This window comes from Fusarium solani, assembly GCF_023522795.1.
Source record: "Fusarium solani strain SB1 chromosome Unknown bctg00000006, whole genome shotgun sequence".
NCBI classification, from domain to species: Eukaryota; Fungi; Ascomycota; class Sordariomycetes; order Hypocreales; family Nectriaceae; genus Fusarium; species Fusarium solani.
Window position 1 is genome coordinate 2,249,593 of NW_027072151.1, and position 24,118 is coordinate 2,273,710.

At 53.5% G+C, this 24,118-nt stretch overlaps 9 protein-coding genes across 9 annotated transcripts; 6 read left to right on the plus strand and 3 right to left on the minus strand.

The window, feature by feature from the left end:
* Positions 1-28: 28 nt before the first annotated feature.
* Positions 29-1,547, plus strand: MRS44_010413 (uncharacterized protein; the record flags this gene model as incomplete). Its single annotated transcript, XM_046271365.2, has 2 exons — positions 29-881; positions 943-1,547. 2 exons carry the CDS (start codon positions 29-31, stop codon positions 1,545-1,547), a joined length of 1,458 nt encoding a protein of 485 aa, XP_046128560.2.
* A 456-nt stretch (positions 1,548-2,003) lies between these two features.
* On the plus strand, positions 2,004-3,748 carry MRS44_010414 (uncharacterized protein; the record flags this gene model as incomplete). The annotated part of the gene is made up of 3 exons (XM_065620112.1): positions 2,004-2,023; positions 2,257-2,654; positions 3,153-3,748. The coding sequence occupies 3 exons, from the start codon at positions 2,004-2,006 to the stop codon at positions 3,746-3,748; spliced, it is 1,014 nt and encodes a 337-aa protein (XP_065476301.1).
* A 1,078-nt stretch (positions 3,749-4,826) lies between these two features.
* On the minus strand, positions 4,827-5,342 carry MRS44_010415 (uncharacterized protein; the record flags this gene model as incomplete). The annotated part of the gene is made up of 1 exon (XM_046274130.2): positions 4,827-5,342. The coding sequence occupies one exon, from the start codon at positions 5,340-5,342 to the stop codon at positions 4,827-4,829; it is 516 nt and encodes a 171-aa protein (XP_046128558.2).
* A 1,354-nt stretch (positions 5,343-6,696) lies between these two features.
* MRS44_010416 (uncharacterized protein) lies at positions 6,697-7,956 on the plus strand (the record flags this gene model as incomplete). The annotated part of the gene is made up of 2 exons (XM_046284608.2): positions 6,697-7,769; positions 7,827-7,956. The coding sequence occupies 2 exons, from the start codon at positions 6,697-6,699 to the stop codon at positions 7,954-7,956; spliced, it is 1,203 nt and encodes a 400-aa protein (XP_046128557.1).
* Positions 7,957-9,908: 1,952 nt separating this feature from the next.
* On the plus strand, positions 9,909-12,996 carry MRS44_010417 (uncharacterized protein; the record flags this gene model as incomplete). Its single annotated transcript, XM_046271369.2, has 2 exons — positions 9,909-11,086; positions 11,133-12,996. 2 exons carry the CDS (start codon positions 9,909-9,911, stop codon positions 12,994-12,996), a joined length of 3,042 nt encoding a protein of 1,013 aa, XP_046128556.2.
* Positions 12,997-13,271: 275 nt separating this feature from the next.
* Positions 13,272-16,137, minus strand: MRS44_010418 (uncharacterized protein; the record flags this gene model as incomplete). The annotated part of the gene is made up of 10 exons (XM_046277192.2): positions 13,272-14,621; positions 14,672-14,769; positions 14,826-15,156; positions 15,211-15,327; positions 15,380-15,633; positions 15,687-15,818; positions 15,882-15,901; positions 15,963-15,972; positions 16,028-16,068; positions 16,121-16,137. 10 exons carry the CDS (start codon positions 16,135-16,137, stop codon positions 13,272-13,274), a joined length of 2,370 nt encoding a protein of 789 aa, XP_046128555.1.
* Positions 16,138-18,011: 1,874 nt separating this feature from the next.
* On the plus strand, positions 18,012-18,667 carry MRS44_010419 (uncharacterized protein; the record flags this gene model as incomplete). The annotated part of the gene is made up of 2 exons (XM_065620113.1): positions 18,012-18,110; positions 18,170-18,667. 2 exons carry the CDS (start codon positions 18,012-18,014, stop codon positions 18,665-18,667), a joined length of 597 nt encoding a protein of 198 aa, XP_065476302.1.
* A 543-nt stretch (positions 18,668-19,210) lies between these two features.
* MRS44_010420 (uncharacterized protein) lies at positions 19,211-21,352 on the plus strand (the record flags this gene model as incomplete). Its single annotated transcript, XM_046284607.2, has 2 exons — positions 19,211-20,990; positions 21,045-21,352. The coding sequence occupies 2 exons, from the start codon at positions 19,211-19,213 to the stop codon at positions 21,350-21,352; spliced, it is 2,088 nt and encodes a 695-aa protein (XP_046128553.1).
* A 799-nt stretch (positions 21,353-22,151) lies between these two features.
* On the minus strand, positions 22,152-23,682 carry MRS44_010421 (uncharacterized protein; the record flags this gene model as incomplete). Its single annotated transcript, XM_065620114.1, has 4 exons — positions 22,152-22,185; positions 22,246-23,348; positions 23,400-23,521; positions 23,622-23,682. The coding sequence occupies 4 exons, from the start codon at positions 23,680-23,682 to the stop codon at positions 22,152-22,154; spliced, it is 1,320 nt and encodes a 439-aa protein (XP_065476303.1).
* Positions 23,683-24,118: the final 436 nt, after the last annotated feature.

A 24,118-nucleotide genomic window follows, 5' to 3' on the forward strand; every position in this document is an offset into this window, starting at 1 on the left:
GTCTGTCAACCACCACCACATCCTAGCCATGGACCGTCAGAGCCAATCCCCCGGCCTTGGGCCGCGCCACGATGCCTCATCAAGGGTGCAAAAGACGGAGTCAGCTGCCGATAGAATGGCTGCACTCAAGGCTCGTGTCGCTGCAGCGATCGGAACAAGCAAAGCGAAAGGTGGACTGAATGTTGGCCTCCACCCAGCCTTGGAGGATCTCGGATCATGGAAGCCTGCCAGTAAATCGAAAGACTCAACACCTTCATCCTCGAGCGCGCGATCAGATAAAGCGCGAGGCCAAGATGGCTTCAAGGCCGGCTCTCTGAGCAAAGAAGGCGGCGAGAATCCGTATTACGACCCTGGCCTTGCGTCGCAATCAGGTGGTGGAAAGGCACGCCAGTCTCGATCGCTAGTCTTTAACCAGAAAGGCAAATATATTGCGCAAGCCAATGCTCTGCGTCGGCAGGCTGCCCTCGAGGCGATGAAGAAGAGAATCGCAGAGCAAACCCGAAAGGCCGGTATCGACGAAGACCTCGACGTGGAGCGCAATTTTGTGACGGAGGCTCCTTCGGGGGCTGAATGGTGGGATGAAGGCCTTGTTGCCGGCACGAATTACGACCTAGTGGACGATCCCTCTCAGCTCAAACTCAACACGCCTGATAGCATCATTACCGAATATATCCAGCATCCAGTCGCCCTGGAGCCCCCACAAGATCGCCATGTCCCTGCCGCAAAGCCCATGTTCTTGACATCTAGAGAACAGGCCAAGCTCCGCCGGCAGCGCCGAATGGCAGAGTTGAAGGAAATGCAAGCCAAGATCCGCCTGGGATTAGTGCCCGCACCTCCGCCCAAGGTGAAGAAGGGCAACTTGATGCGAGTTCTCGGTGATGGTAAGTTGAATCCCTATATCGCCACCCTCTGGCCACTGTTCTCATACTTACATGTTTATAGTTGCTGTCAAAGATCCAACGGCCGTCGAAGCACGAGTGAACCGCGAGATTGCAGAGCGCCACCAACAGCATGTCGAAACCAACGAAGAGAGGAAACTCACCAAAGAACAAAAGCACGAAAAGTTGGCTACAAACCAGCAGAAGGATGCTGATAAAGGAATCCATATTTTGGTCTTCAAGATTGGAAGTCTTGCCAATGGGCAGCACCGATACAAGATTGGCGTCAATGCCGAGCAACTGGCGCTCACCGGAACATGCATCATGCATCCAAAATTCAATCTGGTCATTGTTGAGGGAGGCGAATGGAGCATCAAAAAGTACAAGAAGCTCATGCTCAACCGTATCGACTGGACTGAGAACGCGCCATCAAGAGACAAAGATGGAAAGCAGGGGACTGTACGCGACTGGCTCCTTGCTGAAAAGGATAACGGGGAGCTCAAAGACATGTCAATGAACGAATGCAAACTGGTTTTTGAGGGTGAGCAAAAGGCACGGGCTTTTAGAAAGTGGGGGAGTAAAGTGTGCGAGACAGACGCAGAGGCGAGGGAGGCTCTTTCTCGTACCAAGATGGACAACTTCTGGTCTCTCGCCAAGGGATTTGTTTAGGCAGTTGAGACTTGATGAAGCCACAAGAATCACGACATTGGGGAATGGAGCAGGCTCCAAGTGAGCCTGCTGCTATTAGTTGCCTGCTTCTCGGATTGGGAGGCTCGAAACAGCGTTCGAGGTGCTGTGCCTCGATGCTCCATACTTCCTATTTACTGGCCAACATGTTTTCCGATGCAAGACTTGAATGGGCGATGAAAACACGGACGGATACCTCAGAATTAATATAGATGCGCGACCCGGGCAGCCCCTGGTCAATAGGGAGCTCGTGGAGGAGCGTTGGAACCACTCAGTTGGCTGACTACTGATTGAATCTAAATGGCTAGACCTCATACTTTGCTTCACCCTTGACAATTTAGGCTTGGGAGCCGATATCAATTGCCGCCTACGATCTCGGATCACGGAGTCGGTTGAGATAGATTCCACTGTGGGGTTTGTTTCGGCCTCGGAACCGGAATGAGGGGCGCTTGCGCCTTGTGAGTCAACTGGTTAGTTAATCATCTTCGAAGCAAGTCAAGTATAGAAACCAAGAGCATCGCAGTTGAGGCGACCTTTCTTTCCCATTCACATGTCGCCCGTCTACGGATAAGCCACGAGACAACCAACAAACTGACAGGGGCGCAATCACAACAGACCAAGATGGAATACACAAAGCGGGTAACCTTCCTATTTCGGTGACTGGATCTGAATGCTGACGGACTGTTGCCAGACTCGGCGAGAGTGGTCTCAAGATCTCCAAGATCATCATGGGTTGCATGGTCTTTGGTAGTTCCAAGTGGGAGGGATCACCGTGGACCCTTGACGAGGAAGAAGGTCTCGAGCTGCTTAAAAAGGCATATGACCTGGGGATCAACACTTGGGATACAGCTGATTTCTACTCCAACGGCGCTTCCGAGGAGATTATCGGCAAGGCCCTCAAAAAGTTCAATATCCCTCGGAGCAAGGTGGTTATCCTCAGCAAGGTCTACTTCCCCATCGCGGAAGGCGAGGGAACAAGAGTTCCAGTTGTAAACGATGGACCGACAGTGAACCAGATGGGCCTTTCCAGGAAGCACATCTTTGATGCTGTTGACGGAAGCTTGAGACGTCTTGGATTAGACTATATCGGTGAGTGAAGCCGGATGTGCCCCTCTCCGGCCGTCGACGAACCATCCATTTGACGGCTGTCAACCATCCCGCCAGGAGTTGTTAGCAGCCTACCAATGTGGTGGGCAATTGAATCCTGGCAAGCGGCCAGGATCCAACATTGACGGTCCGAGTGGAACCGTAAAAGGCTGCCACTCTCACCACGGCCCATGGCATTCCTAAAGCAGAATTCTCTGCAGGTGATAGCAACAGGGGGGATAGAAGAATCCTAGAGGTGATTGTGCCAGTGCACCTTTCCCCCCTCGTCCCGCTCCACTTGTCAGAGTCTCGACTTTCCCACCTGAACTGTCAAGAGCCGCCTCTGTGTTGGGACCTCGTGTCCTCTGGGCTCGGGAATTGCGATTTTGGGTCTGGTTGCACCTCGGCTTCTGCGAGGAATCATTGCGCACATGACGATTACCCTATTCACAGTCCAAACGAGACCCTATCCTGACGACATTAGCTAATGTTACCCATTAGACGTCCTCCAGATCCATCGTCTGGACCGAGAAACGCCCCCAGAGGAGATTATGCGAGCTCTGCACGACGTGGTCATGTCGGGCAAGGTGCGGTACATTGGAGCCAGCTCCATGTATGCATGGGAATTCGCCCGACTGCAGCATATCGCCGAGCTCAAGGGATGGACCAAGTTCATTTCGATGCAGAACTTTTACAATCTGGTCTACCGAGAGGAAGAGAGGGAGATGATCCCCTTCTGCAAGGCCACAGGTGTGGGCGTCATCCCCTGGTCTCCCATGGCTCGTGGCCTCCTCACTCGGCCCTGGGGTACAGGCGAGAGCAGCCGTGCCTTGAACGACAAGCATGCCGCGACGTGGAACGCAACGGCCAGTGGGGAGGTCGTGGGACGCGTTGAGCAGTTGGCGAAGAAAAAGGGCATCAGCATGGCCGTGCTCTCGACAGCGTGGGTGCTGCACAAGGGATGCTGGCCGATCCTGGGCATGAACAAGCCCGCGCGGATCGAAGAGGCGGTTGAGGCGCTCCGTGTCCGGTTCACAGATGAAGAAGTCAAGTATCTCGAAGAAGAGTACAAGCCGCGAGCCGTCCAGGGGCATTAAGCTCAACCACCCTGCCCTGGTTCGTGGCCAATGGGGGCGGGCGCGTAGCTAGCGAAGCAACCTGGAAGACGGGCATCGGGTCAATCCATGAATGAAAGAAATGTATTTACCCTGTTTCGTGAGCCTCTTGTCGGAACTCTGGCGCCCCGGCGGCAAAAACTGGTGCGCCTAATAAGCTGTCATCAAGGGGACCCTTGAACGCTCGGACGGGCCTTTCTTGCTTGGCCTTTGCCTACTCGGGCAAACTGGTCGCGACTTTACCTCGTAGGTCGTAGACCAGTGGAGGCCGTGGAAGCGGGAGAGTGAGAAAGAAGAAGGACCAGCCAAGTTGTGTGTTAGTGAAGGGCGATTTTTCCGTGGATATCCTGGACGCAAGCCGCCTGGATGGCCAGGTAGTTGACCAGAACACGCGGCCGTGCCCCAGATGCGCCTCTGAGTCTGTTTAAGCGCGTTTCTCATCTCTCGTGGCATGATCAAGACAATGTGTCGTCAATGACAAGTTTGTTACTCAGCCCCTGCGTGTTGGACGCCGCCGATGACAGATTGCAGACGTCGATGCTAAGACGGCAACCGACACATGCAAGGCATCCAATGCAATGCGAAACGAAGGAAGGATTGAAAGGACCGGGCCGACGCTATGAGGCTATTCGCGTGTAAGCATCGGGAGGCTTGAAGCCGTCCCGTTCCCTAAGTTAAGCCCTCCGGGTTGCATCCAGGAGCGCCTATGATGGATCTTTGCAATTGTCCAGGACAACATTGAGGCTGGGCACGGGTGAAGTCTTTGATTTGACGTCTGGCAGAAGCACGCGCACTGTGGGCAGACGCGTCTCCCCGCTCACCCAGCGTGCCCAGCTCGTCAACCCTCGGTCCCGGTTTGTTGGAGGGCATCCCAAGTCCGTACTCGCGCGACCTTGTCGACACTGTCTCTGTGTTACATCTCCCCCTCCTAAAGTTCCTGGCCCGCTTCGCCCGCTTCCACTCTTAATTACTCCGTTGGTAGGGATGGGATTGCTTGCTGGACCTCCACACATCTCCAGACCGGAGTAGCGGCCCTGTCGAACTAAACCGCAAGCTGCTCTCACCGGTAGGACCAGGGCCCCCTTCTCCCCTTTTCCTCTGCCTTCTTCTTGGCCTCGAACATGTCCGTCGTACAATATCGTATCGGCTCTTCGGATCTAGCCCGGCCTTGGTCTTGGCTTTTTCCACGCCCTGGCTTGCACTGGCCCGGACTCGCACGAGTCGCACGAGCTGCACCACATGATCCGTTGTTCTCCCTGCTCTTAAAGCCCCTGGCCATTTTGCCCGCGATGACAGCTCGTCCGCGATCCGTGGGTTGATCGATGCATGCCTGTTGGACCAAAAACCCCGCCAGCGCAAGGTCCAAGTGGTTCCTGGCAGACATGGCATGGCGCAAGAGTCTTGTTCGCTGCGTGGTGCTGCGCAGCGCAGCGCAAGGAAGGGCGCTCTTGAGGAGGACAAGGTTGGCCGGGCCATGGTAGCCGTTTTGCTGGGGGGTCCAAGACGGATCTGGATGTAATCCATGACGCCAGGGCCTTTGGAGGCAGGCCTTGACTTGAACTGGTTCTCGTCCCATCACAGCGTCGGCCGATTTGTCGGCAGGGAAATCCTTGCGATACGCGCGCTTTAGACGCAGTCACCACCTCTCACAGGTCCCGACAGTCAGGCACGCATCCTTTCTCAGCACACACTTACGGTGGTGGTAACTCTGAGAGAGCATGGGCCATGCAAATGCAAACCTAAGGGGGGGCTGTGCGTGCGCGCAAGCAATGGGAGTGCGTGCTCTCGGACGGTTTTGAGGGTGTTGGTTCTTGGGGGTGGAGAACGGTCCGGCTTCACTATGGGACGATGGCATCACTCTCACAGGACCGACAGGAACCATGAAGATTCTTTCGACGCACAACCGCCGTCACCATCCAAGCCCAGTCTAAGCACAAGCTCCGCCCCGTCTTCCCTTGGATTCCTCATGTTTTGATACTGCCGATATACGACCCCATCCCTGCCCCCCCGTCCCCTTTCCCCAGTGCAGCGCAGTGCAGTGCGTGCTTCCCTTCTAGGGAAAACCCTTGCCTCGACGGAATGCGGCCCTTTATACCTTGGCTCATTCACACCCAGGGCGGTTGGTGTACACAGAGTCTATTCTGGGCATCCAACGGCCGTAATCGTGTCAAGCCAAGGCCAGGCACACCCCAGTCCGTCCAGAATCGATGGGCGAGTGACAGCAAACGGCCCTGGCAACACCGTTATCTCCCTTAACCCATCCGAGAGATCTATCAAGTCCAAGATGGCCCAGCCCCATGGTTGGCGAACGGAACCCTTGCCTAGGTCTCATTTCGCTCTCTTTTCCGGCCCCGTCACCCGCTTCTCGACACCTTCCCAGTGAGTGGCTCTAGTGCCCGCGAACGCCAAACCCTCCTCTCCCCACCACCGACTTGCCTGTTTCCTCAACCCCCATGCAGGCGGAGCCTGATCCTTCCTTCGACCATGCTCGCCTGTACCTGTGCTGTGTTTAATTCATCGAAGGCGGCTTGCGTCGTTAAACGGGAGGCTCCGTAATCGACATTCCCTGTACAGTACTGGACAGACAGTACACAGACTACCTATCTACCTACCTTACTCGCTCGCTCGCTCGGTCTCTCTCTCTGGCTGATCTCTTCTTCTGTTGCCACCCTCTGTTGTGTTGGCCGTCTCTTGTTCTTGACTCCCCCGTCTTGACCGTGAATCGAAATATTTATCCAACTGCTACCCCATCATGGGGTTCCCAGCTTGGTCGATGAAACTCCCCTCTTCGCAATAGCCCACTGCCATCCGCGGCCTTGTTGCTTTCCAGGGCTCCGTTCCGTTGCTTGCTTGCAGAAGGTGTATGGCTCTCAAGACCCTGGCCAGCCCACGGCTTCTAACACAGCCCCGCGTCATCCAACAACATCAACATGTACCTTACACCTCCCTCGACATCAAACTCCCCAGCATCGCATCATCGCCAGTTCCTTGAGCTTGGTTCCTCGAGTTCTGACACTTCACGACTCTCAGAGGGACCGGCGCCTGGCTATCACTCCCCACTCCAACCAGTCGTTTCAACAAACGAGTTGGAATCATCTCCCGATTCAGCTTCACCTTGCTTCAACCCTCGTTGGCTCTCAGGCCCAAACACTCAGCTTCTATCACCGCCTCCCATGGATCACAGTAGTACCGCTTGGGTCACCCCGGACGGCCTTGTGACGGCAACCTCGTCGACGCCTTCTAGTTCGGTGGAATCTGATGCTCTGGGTTCCGAGTTTAACACCTTTGCGGCCTACGAAACCTGCCTTCCCACTCCGTATCAAACCCACGAAGCCTACATGCCGACAACACGAAATCCCGCAGTTCACCACCCTCTCCCACCCTCGAGTAGCCACTCTGACCGAGGACCAGCGATAGCTTCTAGGCCTCCATTCGGATACTTGCAGGATCCATCTAACCCCAGATTCAGGATGGAAGGCTCCGTTAGCAGCTATTGCCAAGGCTTTGAATCACCGTCCTACTCAGCCCCCGGACCAGCTAGTGCGGCCTATCATACAGACGGAACACCTTTCGCCCCGAACCTCCAGTCGGACTTGAGTGCGGGGGCTGCAACAAGCTGGCCAAAGCAGGACTACGACGTGTCTCAGTTTTACCAGAGCGCACAAGCCCAAATACCCGATCTTGGCCAGGACAGGCGCATGTTGAAAACCAACAAGGTGAAGAGACCTACACGGAAACATACCTCAAAGGAGGAAGCAAACTTTCAGTGCGAGGTCAAGGGTTGTGGAAAGTTCTTCAGTCGCAGCTACAACTACAAGTCACATCTGGAAACTCACGACGAGAAACGGGAGTACCCGTTTCCATGCACCGTTGATGGATGTACGAAGAAGTTTGTGCGGAAAACCGATCTACAACGACACCACCAGAGTGTTCACATGAAGGAGCGTAACCACAAGTGCGACTACTGCGGGCGTCTTTTTGCTCGCAAGGATACACTTAGGCGGTAAGTTCACCCTCGTTTTGCGACAATCTCTTGTATGGGTACTGACGGACTGGCCAGGCATATGGAAGATGGTTGCTCAAAACGATTCGACATCGGTACCCTAAACCTCCAAAACCCAGGTTTTACAGGACTGGGTCTAGTAAACCAACCAGGACCATCTGATTCGAGTAATCGGCGTGTCGTGTAGGCAGAGAGACTAGCCAGTGTCCCGCCTCACACTCGGAGAGTCACCATCAGGAGTTCTTGACGGTCTTTTGGTCGTGGCCGTTATCGAGTTTGGCTGGACACTTCGACCAACATTTTCAGCCCCTATAGGGTTTCTCATCTTGATTATCGTGGCGATCTTTTCGAACCGTGGCCATCTGTATCTGGAATATTTGCGACCGCATTGTGTGTTCCATTGCCTTGGGCGGCAGGATATCCAATCACCGCGACGGACATGACACTTTCTCTCGGCATCTGTTGAATGCTTTACGTTATATGGAGAGAAACCGCCAGCATTTTCCAGAGAGACTTCAAGGTACCCAGACTAACCCGTCGAGTTCTGGCTTGTTTTGTTGGGCGTCTAGGTTCGCTGACTGAGGATGATATAGGAATGCATCCAGACGATTGGAAGGTTGGAATAGTCGGGAGTTTATATGCCGATTCCAGCTGGAGTACGTCTGGGGTACTGAGTGAAGTGATGCCAGTTCCAGTAGCCTCCTGTTGGCAGGATACGAAAGCTCCTTCAAGGACATCGGGGTCGGCTTCAGGAGCGGCAACCGTGGCACACCATCCAGATGCCCACACTGCTCTGCGTCTGAGCAATGGATAGCATACTTTGTAATTCACAAAGTGCAGCCCTTGCTGACGCCAACGATACTACAACATGCCGATTGCCTACCCGCTGAGAGGGCCTCTCCGGTTGGATCGTGCGACGAGATACGATACATCTAGAAGCAAGATAATGACAAGGTTCTACGCTTAAATATGGGGACGAGCATTCAAGATGCGGATCTGTGCAGCTTCCCGCTGTTTGGCGAATCGCGACATCCTGGTTTTCCGGTTTCAGCTCAGCCATCAAGATATGCACCTCCCTCGAAGTAACCGCGCGCGAATCGTGGGGCTGTTATTTCAGGCACGGGTTGAATCGGCATCTGGGGATGGCATTGCTAATGCTTCCTTACCATATGTCTTACAAAGGGACATTGAGGGGAGGGCTGGGTAGGGAATGAAACGTCAATGCAGATATGTGAGTGTCCAACAACAGACTACAAGATTCATGCCTCGGGAAAAGATCTGCGAATCACAAGGGAAGCGAGAATTGTCCGCCTGGAATCACAGGCCCGGGAAATTAGATGGTAATGAAAATGTGCCCATTGTTGTGAAGCTACAACTATGGTCATGTCACCTTTCAGCTGCACGGCCGGGCCATTCCTTGGTAGAGTTTTTCCGGCTGTTCTTGAACGAAATACGATTTTAGAATTACCGCGACCTCGAGTTGTTGTTGGGCATCATTGTCTTGGAGCGTGAAGTGTCCCGTCTCGACCAAGTATCTTGAGTCCCTATTTGCGGGCAATCTCTGAAGCTAAGTTAGTGACATCCATGCCTGACCTACGTGGCAGCAGGGCATCATGCATGTGATGTTACTAGGCAGCGCGTTAGTTAGGAGGAGCTTTGATAGGATCCATTGATGAAGGTATCGGGGATGTTCTTGGAGGCTCGTTTCAGGTAGAGGCTGCTGTCAAGATAGGCGAGAAGATACATGTCGTCTTAGCTAAAGTACCTGGCAGGGACCCACAATATTAAGGCAGATAGACTGTCCAGCACATCCCCACGTCATCGAGCCCAGGCTTGACCGGAGGTCGGTGAACCACCAAGCCTCAGGCTTCCGTCTACCGCCGTCCACTTTCCGTGCCCTTCTTCCGTTGGCATTCTTTTCCCTCCCCTCCCCTTGCTCACCATCTGACTGCGTGGACGGCAAGCCACGAGTCTTTGTGCTGCCTTCCCTCTATGGCCCAGTCGAATTCTACGCCGCATACGCCAGCCCCGAGAGGCCCAACCTGACCCCGACGCTGCGATCGAGACCCTGCAGCCAGTTTTTGCTGTCGTGCAGCTCCTGGCTTACCCGTCTGAGCTATACTCCCAGCGACCGCCATCATGGCATGCGACAACCATACATACGGCGCCAAGTGCCGACTGGCTCCCGTTGCCCGCATCCGACGAGAAGACGATGTACCACTCGTCGAGGCACAATTCTTTTACTCGTCCCTTATTCCCATCGACGACCCCCTCTCAACATCCTCGACCATTAGTACCGATGCGAAGACGAGCAAGGGTCAGGTGCGGCCCTTTTCGAGGGGTGACAATAATGCCCTCGAGAAAGCTTGGCTGAGTCTCATGTCTGAGAACGACCGGCGAGCTCACCAGGATGCGTGGAAGGACCAGGGTCGGCCGTTTCAATTCGGTGCGAATAAACTGGCCTCGCTTGTTCAAGCATTGACGACAAAACACTGGGAAAGACATCATGGAGGCTACCAACCCCAGGATGTCACTGTGCCAGCTGGCAATGTCATACCCAACACTCCGGTGCCTGCCTGTTGTTCCGAGCTGGTGCTTGATGTATCGGAAGAGCTTGAAGCAACCTTTTGCTCTTTGGCTAGAAGGAATAACCCTGCCTTGAGTGTTGATGAAGTGACCCAGCAGATTGTTCTTGGGCTTGGTCGCCTGAAAGAGCAGGCAAGCAGTGCGATCGAGCCTCGGCCATCCTCAGCGGATATACCCTCCAGTCGTCCAGGATCTTCTTCTACAACCAATGCGAGCCATCCTATTGCTAGGATCTCGAAGACTCCGACAGAGTCTCGTAGCACGAAACGTCGATCTACCGTTGGCGAAACCAATCTCAGAGCCAGATCCCTCTCATTGTCACAAGCCAAGAACCGGACCCCTCGCTCCCAGACGCCCGTCGGCAGTCCAACTGTTGCTCGACCGCCAGGCTTGGATGATGGAATATCAGGGAAGCCCTTTGTACGAGTAGGCAGCCCAGAAACACAATCCGAGCCTGGTTCTGTCCCGTTTGCTCAAGCCGCTGGTGTATTGCGGGACGTTGGCCAGCCCCGAGATCAGACTGAGACGACAAATGAAGTGGATGATGTTTCTCAAGCAGCAAAAACCGCTGACAAGCCAGCGGCGGAAAACTATCGACCCAGCGTTGCTGAAGTTGCGGTCGGGGTATCAAGACTACACATGGTTTCGTTGCCCTCTCTCCAGATGAAGCCGATTTATTGGTCTCCTGTCAACGACGTCGCTGTTGTAGCTCGGGCAACATGGTTTTATAGGTATGGATTTATAACATTCAAGAAGACTCTCGCTGACTTGACATAGGGACACAATGCTTCCGATCCCACCGATTGTGGCGAACCAATTGGAGGCCGGCTACCATGAACTTCGACCATGGACGGAAACTTGGAGCGATGAACTACGATGTGCCATCGATGTTGGCCCATTGGGCGAGGAAAAGGTGTCCCACAGGCTCTGGCCCAAAGAGTCTGAAATAGGCTCTGCTGATGAAGTTGGTTTCCCTGAGCCAGCCATCCCAACTGATCCGTTCTGCGCTGCTCGCTGTTTTCGTGGCGAAGCGGCAGCCGAAGGATCCATTGGCCCAGCTGCTGTCGATAGAAGAGCCTCAGGAGAGTTTCAGCCCCCAGCACGGCCTTTCTCCAACTATCACGTCATATACAAGAATGCCACCGAAGCGTTCCTCATGAAGCCAAGCCTGAAGCCATCGGCATATTATGGAAGACGACCCGTGTTGAAGATTATGAAGGGCGTGACTGTTGGTGTCCCTGTTGTCCGAGGCTTCAACAGAGCAGCCTGGGAGCGACTTCATCACAAGAAGCAGACCCCGAACAGACCGGGCGTATCGGCAGCCGATGAATCACATGAGAGCAGTGGCCAGGACGTGTGCTCCGCATGCAAGGCAGACAAAGAGAAAGGGCAAGTTACTGACTTGATTCTTGTTGCCCATGGCATCGGCCAGAAATTCGCGGAGAGGGTGGAGAGCTTCCACTTCACTCATGCTATCAATGGCTTCCGTCGTGCTGTTAACATTGAACTACAGAGCCCTGTCGTCAAGCAGGTACTCCGTGCGGACCAAAATGGCCTCATGATTCTTCCCCTGAACTGGAGGATGGGTCTCTCGTTGGAGGATGGAGGGCCAATGAGGGAGGAAGACAAGGCAGACTATACCCCCGAGGGCTTTGGGCTCAAGGACATCGAGCCTGATACCATTCCTGCTGTTCGCAGCATGATATCGGATGTCATGTTCGATATCCCCTTCTACATGTCCCATCATAAGGGAAAGATGATTAAGGCTCTCGTGTCTGAGGCAAACCGTGTCTATCGACTCTGGTGTCGCAACAACCCAGGCTTTGCCGAGAACGGGCGCGTCCATCTCATCGGACACTCGCTGGGAAGCGCCATGGCTCTCGAGATTCTGTCAAATCAGCCGACCTCTGTACCCAGACTTGACTTATCCTGCAAGGAACCCGAGACACGTTTCTTCGAATTCGACACCAGGAACCTCTTCCTGGCAGGCAGCCCGGCTGGGTTCTTCCTGCTTCTTGAGCGTGGCACGCTCATGCCTCGGCATGGACGAATGAAGCCCGGGGCTGACTCGAGCGACGTCGTGGCCAAAGATGTTGTCGGCGAAGCTGGCACCTTTGGCTGCCTGGCTGTCGACAATATCTACAATATCCTCGCCAAGGAGGACCCCATCGCGTACTTCCTCAATGGTGCCGTTGATCCCATCTACGCGGCGAGCCTCAAGCCAGCCTACGTTCCGAGCATAGCGGGCTCCCTGTGGAAGTCAGTCGGCGCAGCTATGCGGAACGTCGTGCCAGGCATGGCCCCTGCCCCAAACCCGCTCGCCCCAGAGCCAGAGCGGCCGTCAACCATTCGTCTCCCCTCCCAGCTTGAGCTCGAGGTTCACGACTTTACGCGAGAAGAGATTGCCGAGAAGAAAGCCTTCCTGCTCAACGATAATGGGCAAATAGACTGGTACCTCCGCTCTGGGGGAGGCCCCCTCGAGATCCAGTACCTAAACATGCTCAGTGCACACACAAGTTACTGGACGAACCATGACTTTATCCGCATGCTTTGTATCGAAATTGGGAGGGAGCCGGGCCGGGCTCACACTCTCCCTGCTCTGAGGGCCGTCAAGGCTGCGAAGAGACTGTTGGTGAAATAAGATGGCGTATTCGTGAGGCTGGTGAGACTGTTGACTTTCTTTTTATCTAGCAAGGCGTGGGAGGATCGGGCAATTGGCGTTCTGGTTCTCTTTTAAAACAAAGCAACTTAATGGATTTAGTTAGACTTCTGAGTTTGGGCAGAGATACAGCATAGAGGACACCCATAGATGGCAGCAATGGAGCGCTCGATTATTCTAATACTATGTTACAATTTTGCACAATTTTGGTCCCCCTAATTCTATCCTGATATTTTCGACCCAAACGAATGAAAAATCTAGAAACCATCCATCTCCATCATGTCTTGATCGAGCTCCTCGTCGTCATACTCGTATTGGTTGATAGGTGCAGCCGGCTGGGGCTTTTGTGCAGCTTCCTCAAGTTCCTTGATCCTCTCCAGATCCATCTTCTCCTTGTGCTCCATCAGGTCCTTATATCCCCAGGTGCTGATGCCTTCCTGGTCCTTAGCCCGGAAAGGCTGTGCCATGGTTCTCAAGAATCGTCTCGCACTGCTGACGGCCATGTCGGTGCTCAGGTTGACGTCCGCCTCTTGAAGGCCTTGGTTGATCCACTTGGGGAGTTGACTTCGTTTCTTCTGGAATCGGCGATCGGCGAGAACCATGATACCGTAGTCATCCTTGCCACGCAAGACTCTGCCCAGGCACTGTGCTGCGTGTCGCATGGCGTCGAAGGACAGGAAGTCATTCTCCTTGATGCGATATGTTTCTCGTAGGAATTGCAGTCTGGCCTTGAGGATTCGTGACTCGGTGTACTGGAAGGGAACTCCAATACACAACACGGTACGACCATATTGATGGTCGAAATCGATACCTTCTGAGACCTTGCCACGCGCGACGCAAAGCAAAACGGCTCCTCTGCCGTTGCAACACGCGGTCCGATACGTCTCCAAAGCGAGCGAAGTCTCCTGGGCGTCGGGTGTCTCAACTAGAATGAGTTTGTACTTCCACACCTCGTCAAGGATACCCATTCCTTGCCACATGCTGATGATGGATTCCATGTAGAGATACGAGGGGAAGAAGACAACCATGCCATCAGGTGTGATCTTGGCGAACTCGGTCAACAAGTTACCGTAGTTTCTCACCACGCTGGGCTCGTTTCGGACCTGGAAACTTGTCGATACGGATGCCTGATCACTACCTCTGGTGACAATCATAGGCAAGAAAGACCTCCGTGCAAGGGTCATGCTGTATGACTCTTGGATGACTGTGGAAAAGTCAAGCATCTTGGGGTAGATCTCAAGCGGCGAGATAGTACCAGATGTTATAATGACCGAGTAGAATCTCTCAAACACAGGCCGAATAGCGATAGCAGCATCAAGGCAGGTGAAATGAAGAATGGGGTTCGGGACTTCGGCTGTGTCCGATTCGTAGGGCTCGAGAATGAGAAGGAAACCTTTCTCATAGGTAGACACCAAAGTCGCAAACGTTGCGACCTCTTGAAGTGGCTGGTAATCCTCGATATTGGTAAGCTCGAGGGTCCTTACCAGCGATGTAAGTCGCTCTGCACAGAACCGGAGAGGCTTCTTCTCGATGAAGGTATGCTCCTTTAGATGAGCTAGGAAGGACGGTGGTGTTTCCGAAATAACCTGGCGAACCTTCATCCGTGTCTATTACAGGGTTAACTCCCATTTTGCAGTGGAATGAGGTGGGAAACTACCTTCAAGTATTCGATGAATCTCTTGAGGAAGGCGACGAAGTGCTCAGCTCTCCTGATATTTCCTGGCACAGCTTCTTGGAGCAGATCTGCAGGAAGGGCTACGATATGATAAACATGCGTTGGCCGGAGAATTTGCACGCAAGGTGAAGCTTACCAGGGTTTGCCATGAAGGCGTCTTCTTGACGGGCTTCGTCCGCATCACGAAGCCCCTGCACGAGCTTCTGATATTCGTTCTGTAGCTGCTCCTGATCTGTGTCGCGCATCTGCGCTATCCGATTCTCCAGATTTTGGGCACCACGAGTCGCTTTGCGCAACGAATCTTCCGTAATGTCTGTGCTTAGGGACTCGATGCAGACGTTGTCGATGTTGTGAGCTTCATCGAAAACCACAATGCAGTCCTTGGAGAAGTCCTTCGACACTCTTTCGGCGATCTTTGGATCAAGGAGGTAGTGATAAGAGAAGATGACAACGTTGCAATATTGCATCTGGGACATCTTTAGCACAAGCCCACAAGTTTGCGAGTCTTAACTGGTACTGACCATGCGCCGCGCAGTGAAGTAAGGGCACTGCTTATGTTCCTCGCCATACCGAATGATATCGTCAAAGGACCAGACACCGTTGGGAATGAGGTTGTGAGGCTCAAGAAGGTCGAGGTTCTGTGTCATATTAGTACAACGGAAGAGAAGGCGAAAGATGACGCAAACGCACATCGTGGTAGACGCAGACATCCACATTCTCACCCCGGTCTTTCTTCTCTTTGACGAAGCCGGCTGTAAGGCTTCTGCAGCGAGCATCAACAACAGAGCCACTCTTCTCTCGTTTGACTGATGGGTGGAGACACAAGTTCTTTCGACTCGTCAAACCAAGGCCACGAAACTCTTCCTCGTAACCGAGCTCCTCAGCCCTGTACTTCATGAGAGACTTGAGTTCAACCAATGCCTTTTCGATCTCAGACATGGTACCTTATCGAGCCGCATGTCAGCAGAAGGAGGGCAGAGGAGGAAAGGTGACATACGAGAGCAGTAGATGAGCTTTCGCTTTTCTGGCATGTACTGCTGATACGCCACGATGAGCGACAACAGAGACACAGTTTTGCCAGTACCCGAAGGCATCTCTAGGACACAGTGACCCCCAGCATCCAGAGTTTCTGATCAGAAAGTGACAAGGTTAGTGACTGATGGCTTGGAGATGAAAAGAAAGGATGAAGTACTTTTGAGATCGCACATGTAGCTGGGGGCATGGCATCATTAGCTTCATTGATGAATTGAATTATAAAGCATCAAGAACTCACGCATATTGCTCTAGATTTGCGGCAGTTAGTATCTAATGCAGTTGGGCGAACAAGCTGGGTCATACCTGGATATATCCTGGGGTAGGGGAATAGCACGGGCAAGTCACTAAAAAGTGTGAGCAAAGAGAGGAAGCACGGGAAAATCGGAGCGACCGTACTCGATGTTGAACTTCATGATGGCTCAAGATATGATCACCGGGGCATGCCCTCGGTGAGCGATCGTATCGTGGGTGATGGTGATGGACGATTTTGGGGCTAGGCAGAAGACGTGAGGCGTGACGGAAGGCTTTGTGATGGAAGCGAGCTGTCGCGAAGTCACGTGGCAGAGAGCTCACCGAGCGTTTCTCGGTGTGGAAACACTCGGTGTGGGACAAAGCGTGCAAGGATGAATGCTCTGAGCAACTGATAGAAAACTCGGGCTATCTCATAGACACAGCACACAAGAACTTGGAAGATAAAGAACTTGGTAGAAATGATTCACTAGCAGACATATTCTTCGTTGTTCCTTGTTTCGCCTATCTTGAGACTGCGAGATTGGCTAAACAACGTCCTTCGTAGGTGTGCCAGGTTTTATGAAACTACTCCGTATCGGATGAATGGGTAAGCGTTTTAGTCTTGTGCCCACTGGTTCGGCCATTAGCGCGGCTACTCTAGTGGAGGTTGAGCTCGTTTTGAAAGAACATGTCGTTGTTTACGGTCGCTAGCCCCTGATAAGACATGTGGAGGTTGACAAGTGAGATCTGGACGAGATAGCGATATCAAGATCTTCTGAACCTGGTTGCAAGGGAGTGAGGGGCTGATGCAACATCACCAAGGAGGCACTTGGCGTTGATGTATTGGTTTTAGATGGCCATGCCTTTTGAACATGTCTGTGGTATGGTGCTCATTGTCTCCCTTCAACTAGAAAATACAGTAGGCCTAACTAGATTGGTCGACATCGGTCTCAAGCAACTCGCACTTGGCTCTGGCAAGACAGGTCGATCTGGCAACGACATGCCGGTAGTTCGTGATGTTACGCTACTAAACTAAGGGGACGCTTGTGGGATGCCGGGGCCGTGGGTTCAGGTGGGGAGTCTGGAGAAGGGCGCTTGTCCAGCCAGCTGATTGTCAGGACGTTTTTGATCTTGGGATGCGGCTCCTGACGTTAGCACACCTAACCCAAGAGTATTTGCCGACTCTTTGTCATGATCTGTGCGTGCGCGGGGGACAATAGTGTAGCTGTTGCTGCGGGGTCTGCTTCGACATAGCCTCCTTCTGTCTTACATACTCGACCATGGATGAATATCCCCGTCAGAGTTCAACACTAGAGCACAGTGATTCCTACCTAATGAGCAAGTTTGAGTTAACAGGGATTTGACACAAGACTCAGACATCGCACAGAACCGCACAAAGATCAGCATTCGGCGACGACGGAGCAACTCAAGCGCTGGGAGTCATGTATCAAACCCCCAGTTGGTAAGAGACGGTTGGTGTTTATTCGTCGAGTGGGGAAGGCAGGCATGGGAGCCCCCGTAGCGCATCGCGCTAATGCACCGGCTTTGTCTTGACTTTGTCCCGTAGGAGCTGTCTCCATCTCCCTGAGGCGTCACCTCACATTACCTCGCCTCACAGCTGGCCTCACATTAATACAACATCACCTCACTTCTTCTGGTCCACGGGTGCACTGATCAGGACCCTGGTAAGCCGCTCCAACGGCTCTGCCGTGTTGTGAAACTGCAATTGCTCACGTGCTCAAGGTCCCGTCCGAGGGAGATGAGCTGCACCAAAACTCAGGCGCCTGGGCAGAATCTCATCGCGCGGTGTACAGTGCCCAATGGTCCGATGGCGCACAGTATCGTCTAAGCATGGCGCGCGCTGTAGCGGGTCCCCCGCTCTTGAATGCAAGCTCCCGCCAATGGGCATATCGACTCGGCGCCGCTTCCCCGCTTTCCCTCCGGCGCCGGTCTCGCCCAACTGGCCCGTGCACGGGGTCATCAGCCACCACTGGGGTTGGCTCACAGGTCACTGGTCGGCCACTATCACCGCATTGCATGTTCTCTTGAGTGATCCATGGTCGATGATCCATCCAAACGCCGCCGTATCTGGTGTCCTCTGGTTGAGCGTCGCTCGTTAATGGCTGGGCGTCCCTTGGGAGGCATGTACTTGCGTGTACGTGCGTCTGCCGTCGACTAGAGGGCGCTGACACTGTATATCGCTGGCTAACCAAGGGACCACCTCCCTTATCAGCATTCGCCATCTGCCATCCACCACCCGTCATCTGCGTCCGCCATCTCCAAATCGCCCAACCAACGCGCAAACTGGGCAGGCCAAACGAGGCCGAAACCAGAGCCAAAACCAAATCACCACCACCACGAACGACAGACACCCTCCGCCGCTACCTCGTCTCCCCGACTCCCGGCCGTGACCCGTTCCCCTCTCCCTCCTCCTCCGTCGTCCTTATCTTCTCTCTTCTCATCCATGCCATCATCTGCGTCTTTTGGGTCACCACTATCAATATCCTTGTGCTTCCCGTCTCGTCGTTGTCGGTTGCCATCTCAATTCCCATTTCTTTCCTCCCAAGTCGGGCAATCGATCGATTCGCTTTGCCAAGCCTCAGCGATCGTCAGAGCTTCGTGATCTCGTCCGTTGTTGCCATCAAAGCATCCATTGCTCCTGTCGTCTTTGTTGCATCACGACAACCTCGATTCATCCATCGGTCGATATAGTTTCGCTCTCTTCGCCTTGCTCCTGCGGCGCCCACGACATTGTGCACCTGGAAAGACCTCCTTGTACCACCCATCACAAGCATACATTTGCCCAGTCTCGCACCGTTCCCCTGCTCTGCTCTCTGGAACACTCTCCCGTTTGCCTCCCTTGCTGTCGCTCCCATTCCATTCGGGGACTCTGTGGCTGGTTTTCTCGTGCCTTCTCTGTTCTCCTGGGTTCAGGCATGTGCGACAAGAGCCCGCCTCCAGCAAGAAATAAGCTGTGTGCGTCCCATCTTGCAATCTCTCGATCTGCATCCAAGTCCCTGACTCTCGCTCATCCAGCATCCTGTGGCTGAGGCCGAGAATCTCCTGCACCCTTGACTTGAATACGACCTCAACTGCTGTTTGATCGTCTGACCCAACTGCTCGACAAGGTGTCTGGCCGACTGCCCTGTTCTTGTATATCACACTGCATCTTACCCATACATTTTACGAAATACGCCGTCCGACACAGCTTCACATCAGGGTCCTATTCAACATAATTCTTCTTTTGTCGCTGACATGACTACCGTCGCCCTCGCCCGGCCTATCCCGCCTCATCGTCCCTCGTCAACCATCACCCCGCCCCTCTCCCTCGAAACCAGCACCAGTTCGTCCTCGCCATGTTCTGTTCCTGTTCCGAATAAGCATATCCCCATCTGTCCCACTGGCCCCGCTCGCCCCGATGAGCCAGATACTCCGCCACCGTCTCCGCCGTCTCATGATCGACTTCGACAGATCTCGGCCCTATATCCACTCGATGACTTGAGCCGACTTGAGTCTGGCGAACTCTCCGTCTTCGAACTTGATGCACCCAAGGTAGCCGAGGCGCTCGACATTGCCTCCCGCCAGCCATTGCCCGATCCTTCCCTCGTCTTTCCGTGGTTTCATGGTCTCCATCCCCAGAACCATGTTCAGCAGTCATTCTTCGCTGCTCGACGACGTGCTCTGAGAAGGACGCCTTCCTGCCTCAGAACCGTCACTCTGGTCAAGGCTGATGGCGACCTCAGCTGTGCACGACTCAAGGGAGCGATTGCCCCTAATGAGATTCTTCAGATGGGTAGCAATCCCGATTTCATCGAGGCGGATCCACGAGAGGGCTTTTCTGTCCGAAACTTTCAGATTCAGACGGTGAAAAGCGCTGTCATGTCAGACATAATTGTCTATGGTCGAGATTTGGCAAAGACACGCAAGATAGCGTGGGATATTGCGGCTGCGCAGAAGCGATGGCGGGAGAAGCATGAAGCTCTGGGGGCCTGCTTGCCCGAGTACAACACCTTCGTCTGTACAAGCCCATTTTCGAAATTCCAGGAAAACCACCCTGAGATCGTGGCCATCGACGCATCGGGGCACTTGACTGGCAATGTCATCGACTTTTTCAACCAGGAGAGGCGGGAGATGTGGGCCATGACTGAGGCTTCGGAAATCTCGAAGAACGTATTTATGGGCCCTACCCCCGAACAAGGGAGCCCCGAGGAGCAGGCATTTGATATCCTGATCGAGTGTAGCGACCTGGGACGTCTGAACCCCCTGGCACTTCAGCTCATTGCAGAGAGCCCCGACGACGATGGCAAACATCGTTTTCTCGACTTCCCCTCGTCAGGCAGCATATTGCCACCGACATGGTCTCATTCCGAGACAGATGGAATTCTTGAGACCTGTAAATGGATATACCATCTTTCTCATGGTACTTATCCTGAACCAGAACGGGATACTAACGAGACCGACGCGGAAGGAGACTCCCCTATGCCATCCGATGATTATCCAACCTTTGAAGTTCGACCTCGAAAGATTCTCCTCCACTGCGCCGATGGCTATACCGAGTCGACCATGCTAGGCATTGCATACTTTAGTTATAGCACTGGTCTACCTGTCCCGGAGGCGTGGCTACAACTTCACACGACCAAGAAACGCAATTTCTTTGCCTATCCAACTGATGTGGCCCTATTGACATCCATCACGCCAAGATTGCTCCGAGAATCCCCTGTATGTAGCGGGTTGAGCTTGACTGAAATCACTCACCTGACGAGGGATGAGCCGAGCTGGTTTGGTGCTCTCGATGGGTCATTCCCAAGCCGCGTTCTTGACTACATGTACCTGGGCAATCTGGGCCACGCAAACAATCCAGACCTTCTTAAAGCCCTCGGGATCACTCAGATTCTGAGTGTCGGTGAAACGGCTATGTGGCGAGAAGGTGACCTGGAAGAATGGGGAGAAGAAAATGTCTGCGTGGTTCAGGGAGTTCAGGACAATGGCATTGATCCCTTGACGGATGAATTTGCTCGATGCCTCGAGTTTATTGGTAAGTTCTGAGGGCGGCTACAGGGGTAAAGGCATACTGACCATATTTCGATAGACCGAGGAAGACGAAATGGCACTGCGACTTTGGTGCACTGTCGGGTGGGAGTATCCCGTAGTGCCACCATCTGCATCGCCGAGGTGATGCGTGCGAAAAACATGTCGTTCCCTCACGCATATTGCTTTGTCCGAGCCCGCCGACTGAATGTAATTATTCAACCACACCTGCGATTCGCCTACGAGCTCTTGAAGTGGGAAGAGGCACTTCAGCAGGACGGTGACCCTGACGCTGAGGTCAAGAGAACATTGGAGTGGGGGGAGATTGCGCGAGAAATCGCCCTCATGAATCGCCCCTACTCCAGGTGAAAAGGAGCATCATTGGCGCCTTGTTGTTTTCGCTTTCTATGAAAGAGTCTCTAGATCCAGTGGGAGATCCGGTGGATGACCCAGCATCAAGAAGACTGAGCCACCCATCCAGTATATTCGATTTCATATCTATCCTCATCATAGCGGGCGCGGACTCGTTTAAGCACCTGGCGTGCTTGCTTAGAGTGCTGCTTACCGCCCAGGGGAACTTGGCTACACACACTGTGGTGTCATGAACGCACCGTTATCAGCATACGAATGACGGGAAAAGATCAACAGGAACCAGAAATTGGGAAACACGCGGGCGCTTTGTTTAACGAGTCTGAAAAAGCCCCTGTAGGTTTGTGTATGTGGCGTTCAGGACAGAAGACTGTTTTCTCATGTGCTTTTTTGCCGTCTTCAGGGATTTGGGTTTGAATGTTGATGAATCACGACGGCTATGAGAGCCACGGACCGATGTTTATGTACCTGCTTTTACAACTACACCGTTGTCATGGTTGAATTATTGATTTCGAAGGACGAGACGAGCTATTACTGGTTGATTATCTGTGACATGTATAAACTCCCCAGCCTGATATGCGAAGTGACGCCTACTCAAAAGACACAAACACCTCTCCTCGCCAACCGGTCAACAGGAGAAATAGGAATAGCAGGTAAAGGGTATTTAAGAAGACGATACCTTGTCCCAAAAGAAGAGCTTGGGGACTGAAAACAACCAAGTCCACCCCCACAGAGGGAAAAACGCCAAAAAAGGTAATTCTGCCATTCAGTAATGAGGGGTGTGCAGCGAAACCATCTCCTATCGTTCATCGCGGTTCTCATCGTCCAGGACGCTGGGGAAATGTCAGTCAGATCATGCCAACAACTGGAGTCAAAGTCACGAGGGCACTTACGAGAATTGCTTTACCAAATAGCCCTCTCCACCATGCTCCATATCAATATTGTAGACGTAGAAACCGCCATCACTAGTGACAACCATGACTTGGGGGCTGCTGCTGCTCATCGCCACAACACTGCGCAAGGGTCCGGCAGGCATCACCCGCGTAGGACCCTGCGCAACTGTAGACTTGGGGATCTTGATATAAGCAAAGTCTCTCAGGGGCTCCCACATTTCTGTGACGGATTGCGGCAAGTAGGATCCCATGACGCCGGCAACACCGCGGCCCATAATCTGTGAAGAACGGCGAAGCATGCTGCTAAACGAGCCACTCTGCCTTCGATGCCCAGAATTGCTGCTGCCTGATCCGTTATTTCCAGGCCCTATCAGATCGACCGACTCGTTCTTAGACGAGTCTGCCGTACTATTACCTGGAGACTCGGGGTCATCATAACTCCGTGCCCGTGACCAGCGGTCCTGTCGTTGAGATCCAAGAGGTTCGATGGGCGCACCTGCTGGTGTCGTGTTTCCAGGGGGTGCCCCGAGGCGGAAAATGTGAATTGTATCTGAGGTTGAGGATACACAGAGGAGAGTAGAGCTGAGGTTGAAGGACATGCTGTATATGGTGGAAGGATAGGTGCCGCGTCGGAACTGGTAGAGCTTCTGGCCCTTGGGCACTGAGAACACACGAATAATAGTCCCCGTCTCACTAGCCGTGGCAAGCAGGGTTCCCTCATTATTGAGACAAATAGAGCACAGCGGCGAACGGTGAGCCTCGATGACATTAACAGCCTTCAGCGCAACGGTATCAAAGACGAGGACTTCGCCCGACGTAGGGGAGACGTAGGTCGACTGTGGAGGAGCGTGAGCAGGTCGGCGCGCATCGGGATCCTCCCGAGGTTTCGGTAGCGGATAAGCGATGAAACAGTTCTCGGAAGAAGGCGACAAGGCGCATATGGCGGTTGGGTTGGGCGACGTGGCGATGGTATGCAGAAGGCTCATGTTGCTAATATCGTACAGATAGATCTCTTCCTCGAGGACGACGGCAAGGCGTTTTCGGTTTAATCGGACAGCCAGAACAGCAGAAGGGAAAGTGAGCTCGCAAATAACAGAGGCCCTCTGAGGGACATATCAGCTATGTTGTCTAAGATGGGCATCCAAGGCACATACCTTGGTGTTCTGTATAATTAGATGCCGAGGAGAGAGGACGAGCGCAACAAGAGAGGTTGAGAAGAGCATCTCGATAATGGAGATATTGTTCTCATCGCTGCTAAAAATGCGCGAGAAAGGATCTGTATGATATATGCGAAACCCTTTGGAGGTGCCTGTCGACGAGAGAAATCCCAAGTTAGTTGGACCATAAAGCGCAGACCAGTCAGGCGCAAGACCTACCGACAGCAAGACAGCTGTGGTCTTGGTTGAAGGTGATGAAATTGAGTACTGGGTTCGCCATGATGGGATGAGAAGCTAGCAGGAGTCGGCACGAGGAAAGTTCGGTCGTATGTATGCGTTCGGTTGGCCGGACACGAAGTCGCGATTCGGAGGAGATTCTGGGTGGAATCGAGGTCGCGAGATGAGAACCGCCTTGGGTCGATGCGACGAGAGAGCCCGTAAGCAGAACAATCGCGCAAGAAACCTTAGGCCAGCGCGCTGATCATGGCCCCGGGGAAACGGTCTCGAGGTTGGTGAAGCCAAGTGTTGGTTGAACTAGCCTAGGCTGCTATCGAGAGGCTGGGAGGAAGAGCAGGCGATGAGGACTGCGCCGGTGCAACTCTCGGCGGCTGTTGGCGGCTGTTGGCGGACCCAAGGCCGTGGCGATCGCAGAGCTTTACGAAAATCGGCGGTAGGCGTAAAAGAAGTGTCAAGAAAATACGGAGACAGGGAGGAGA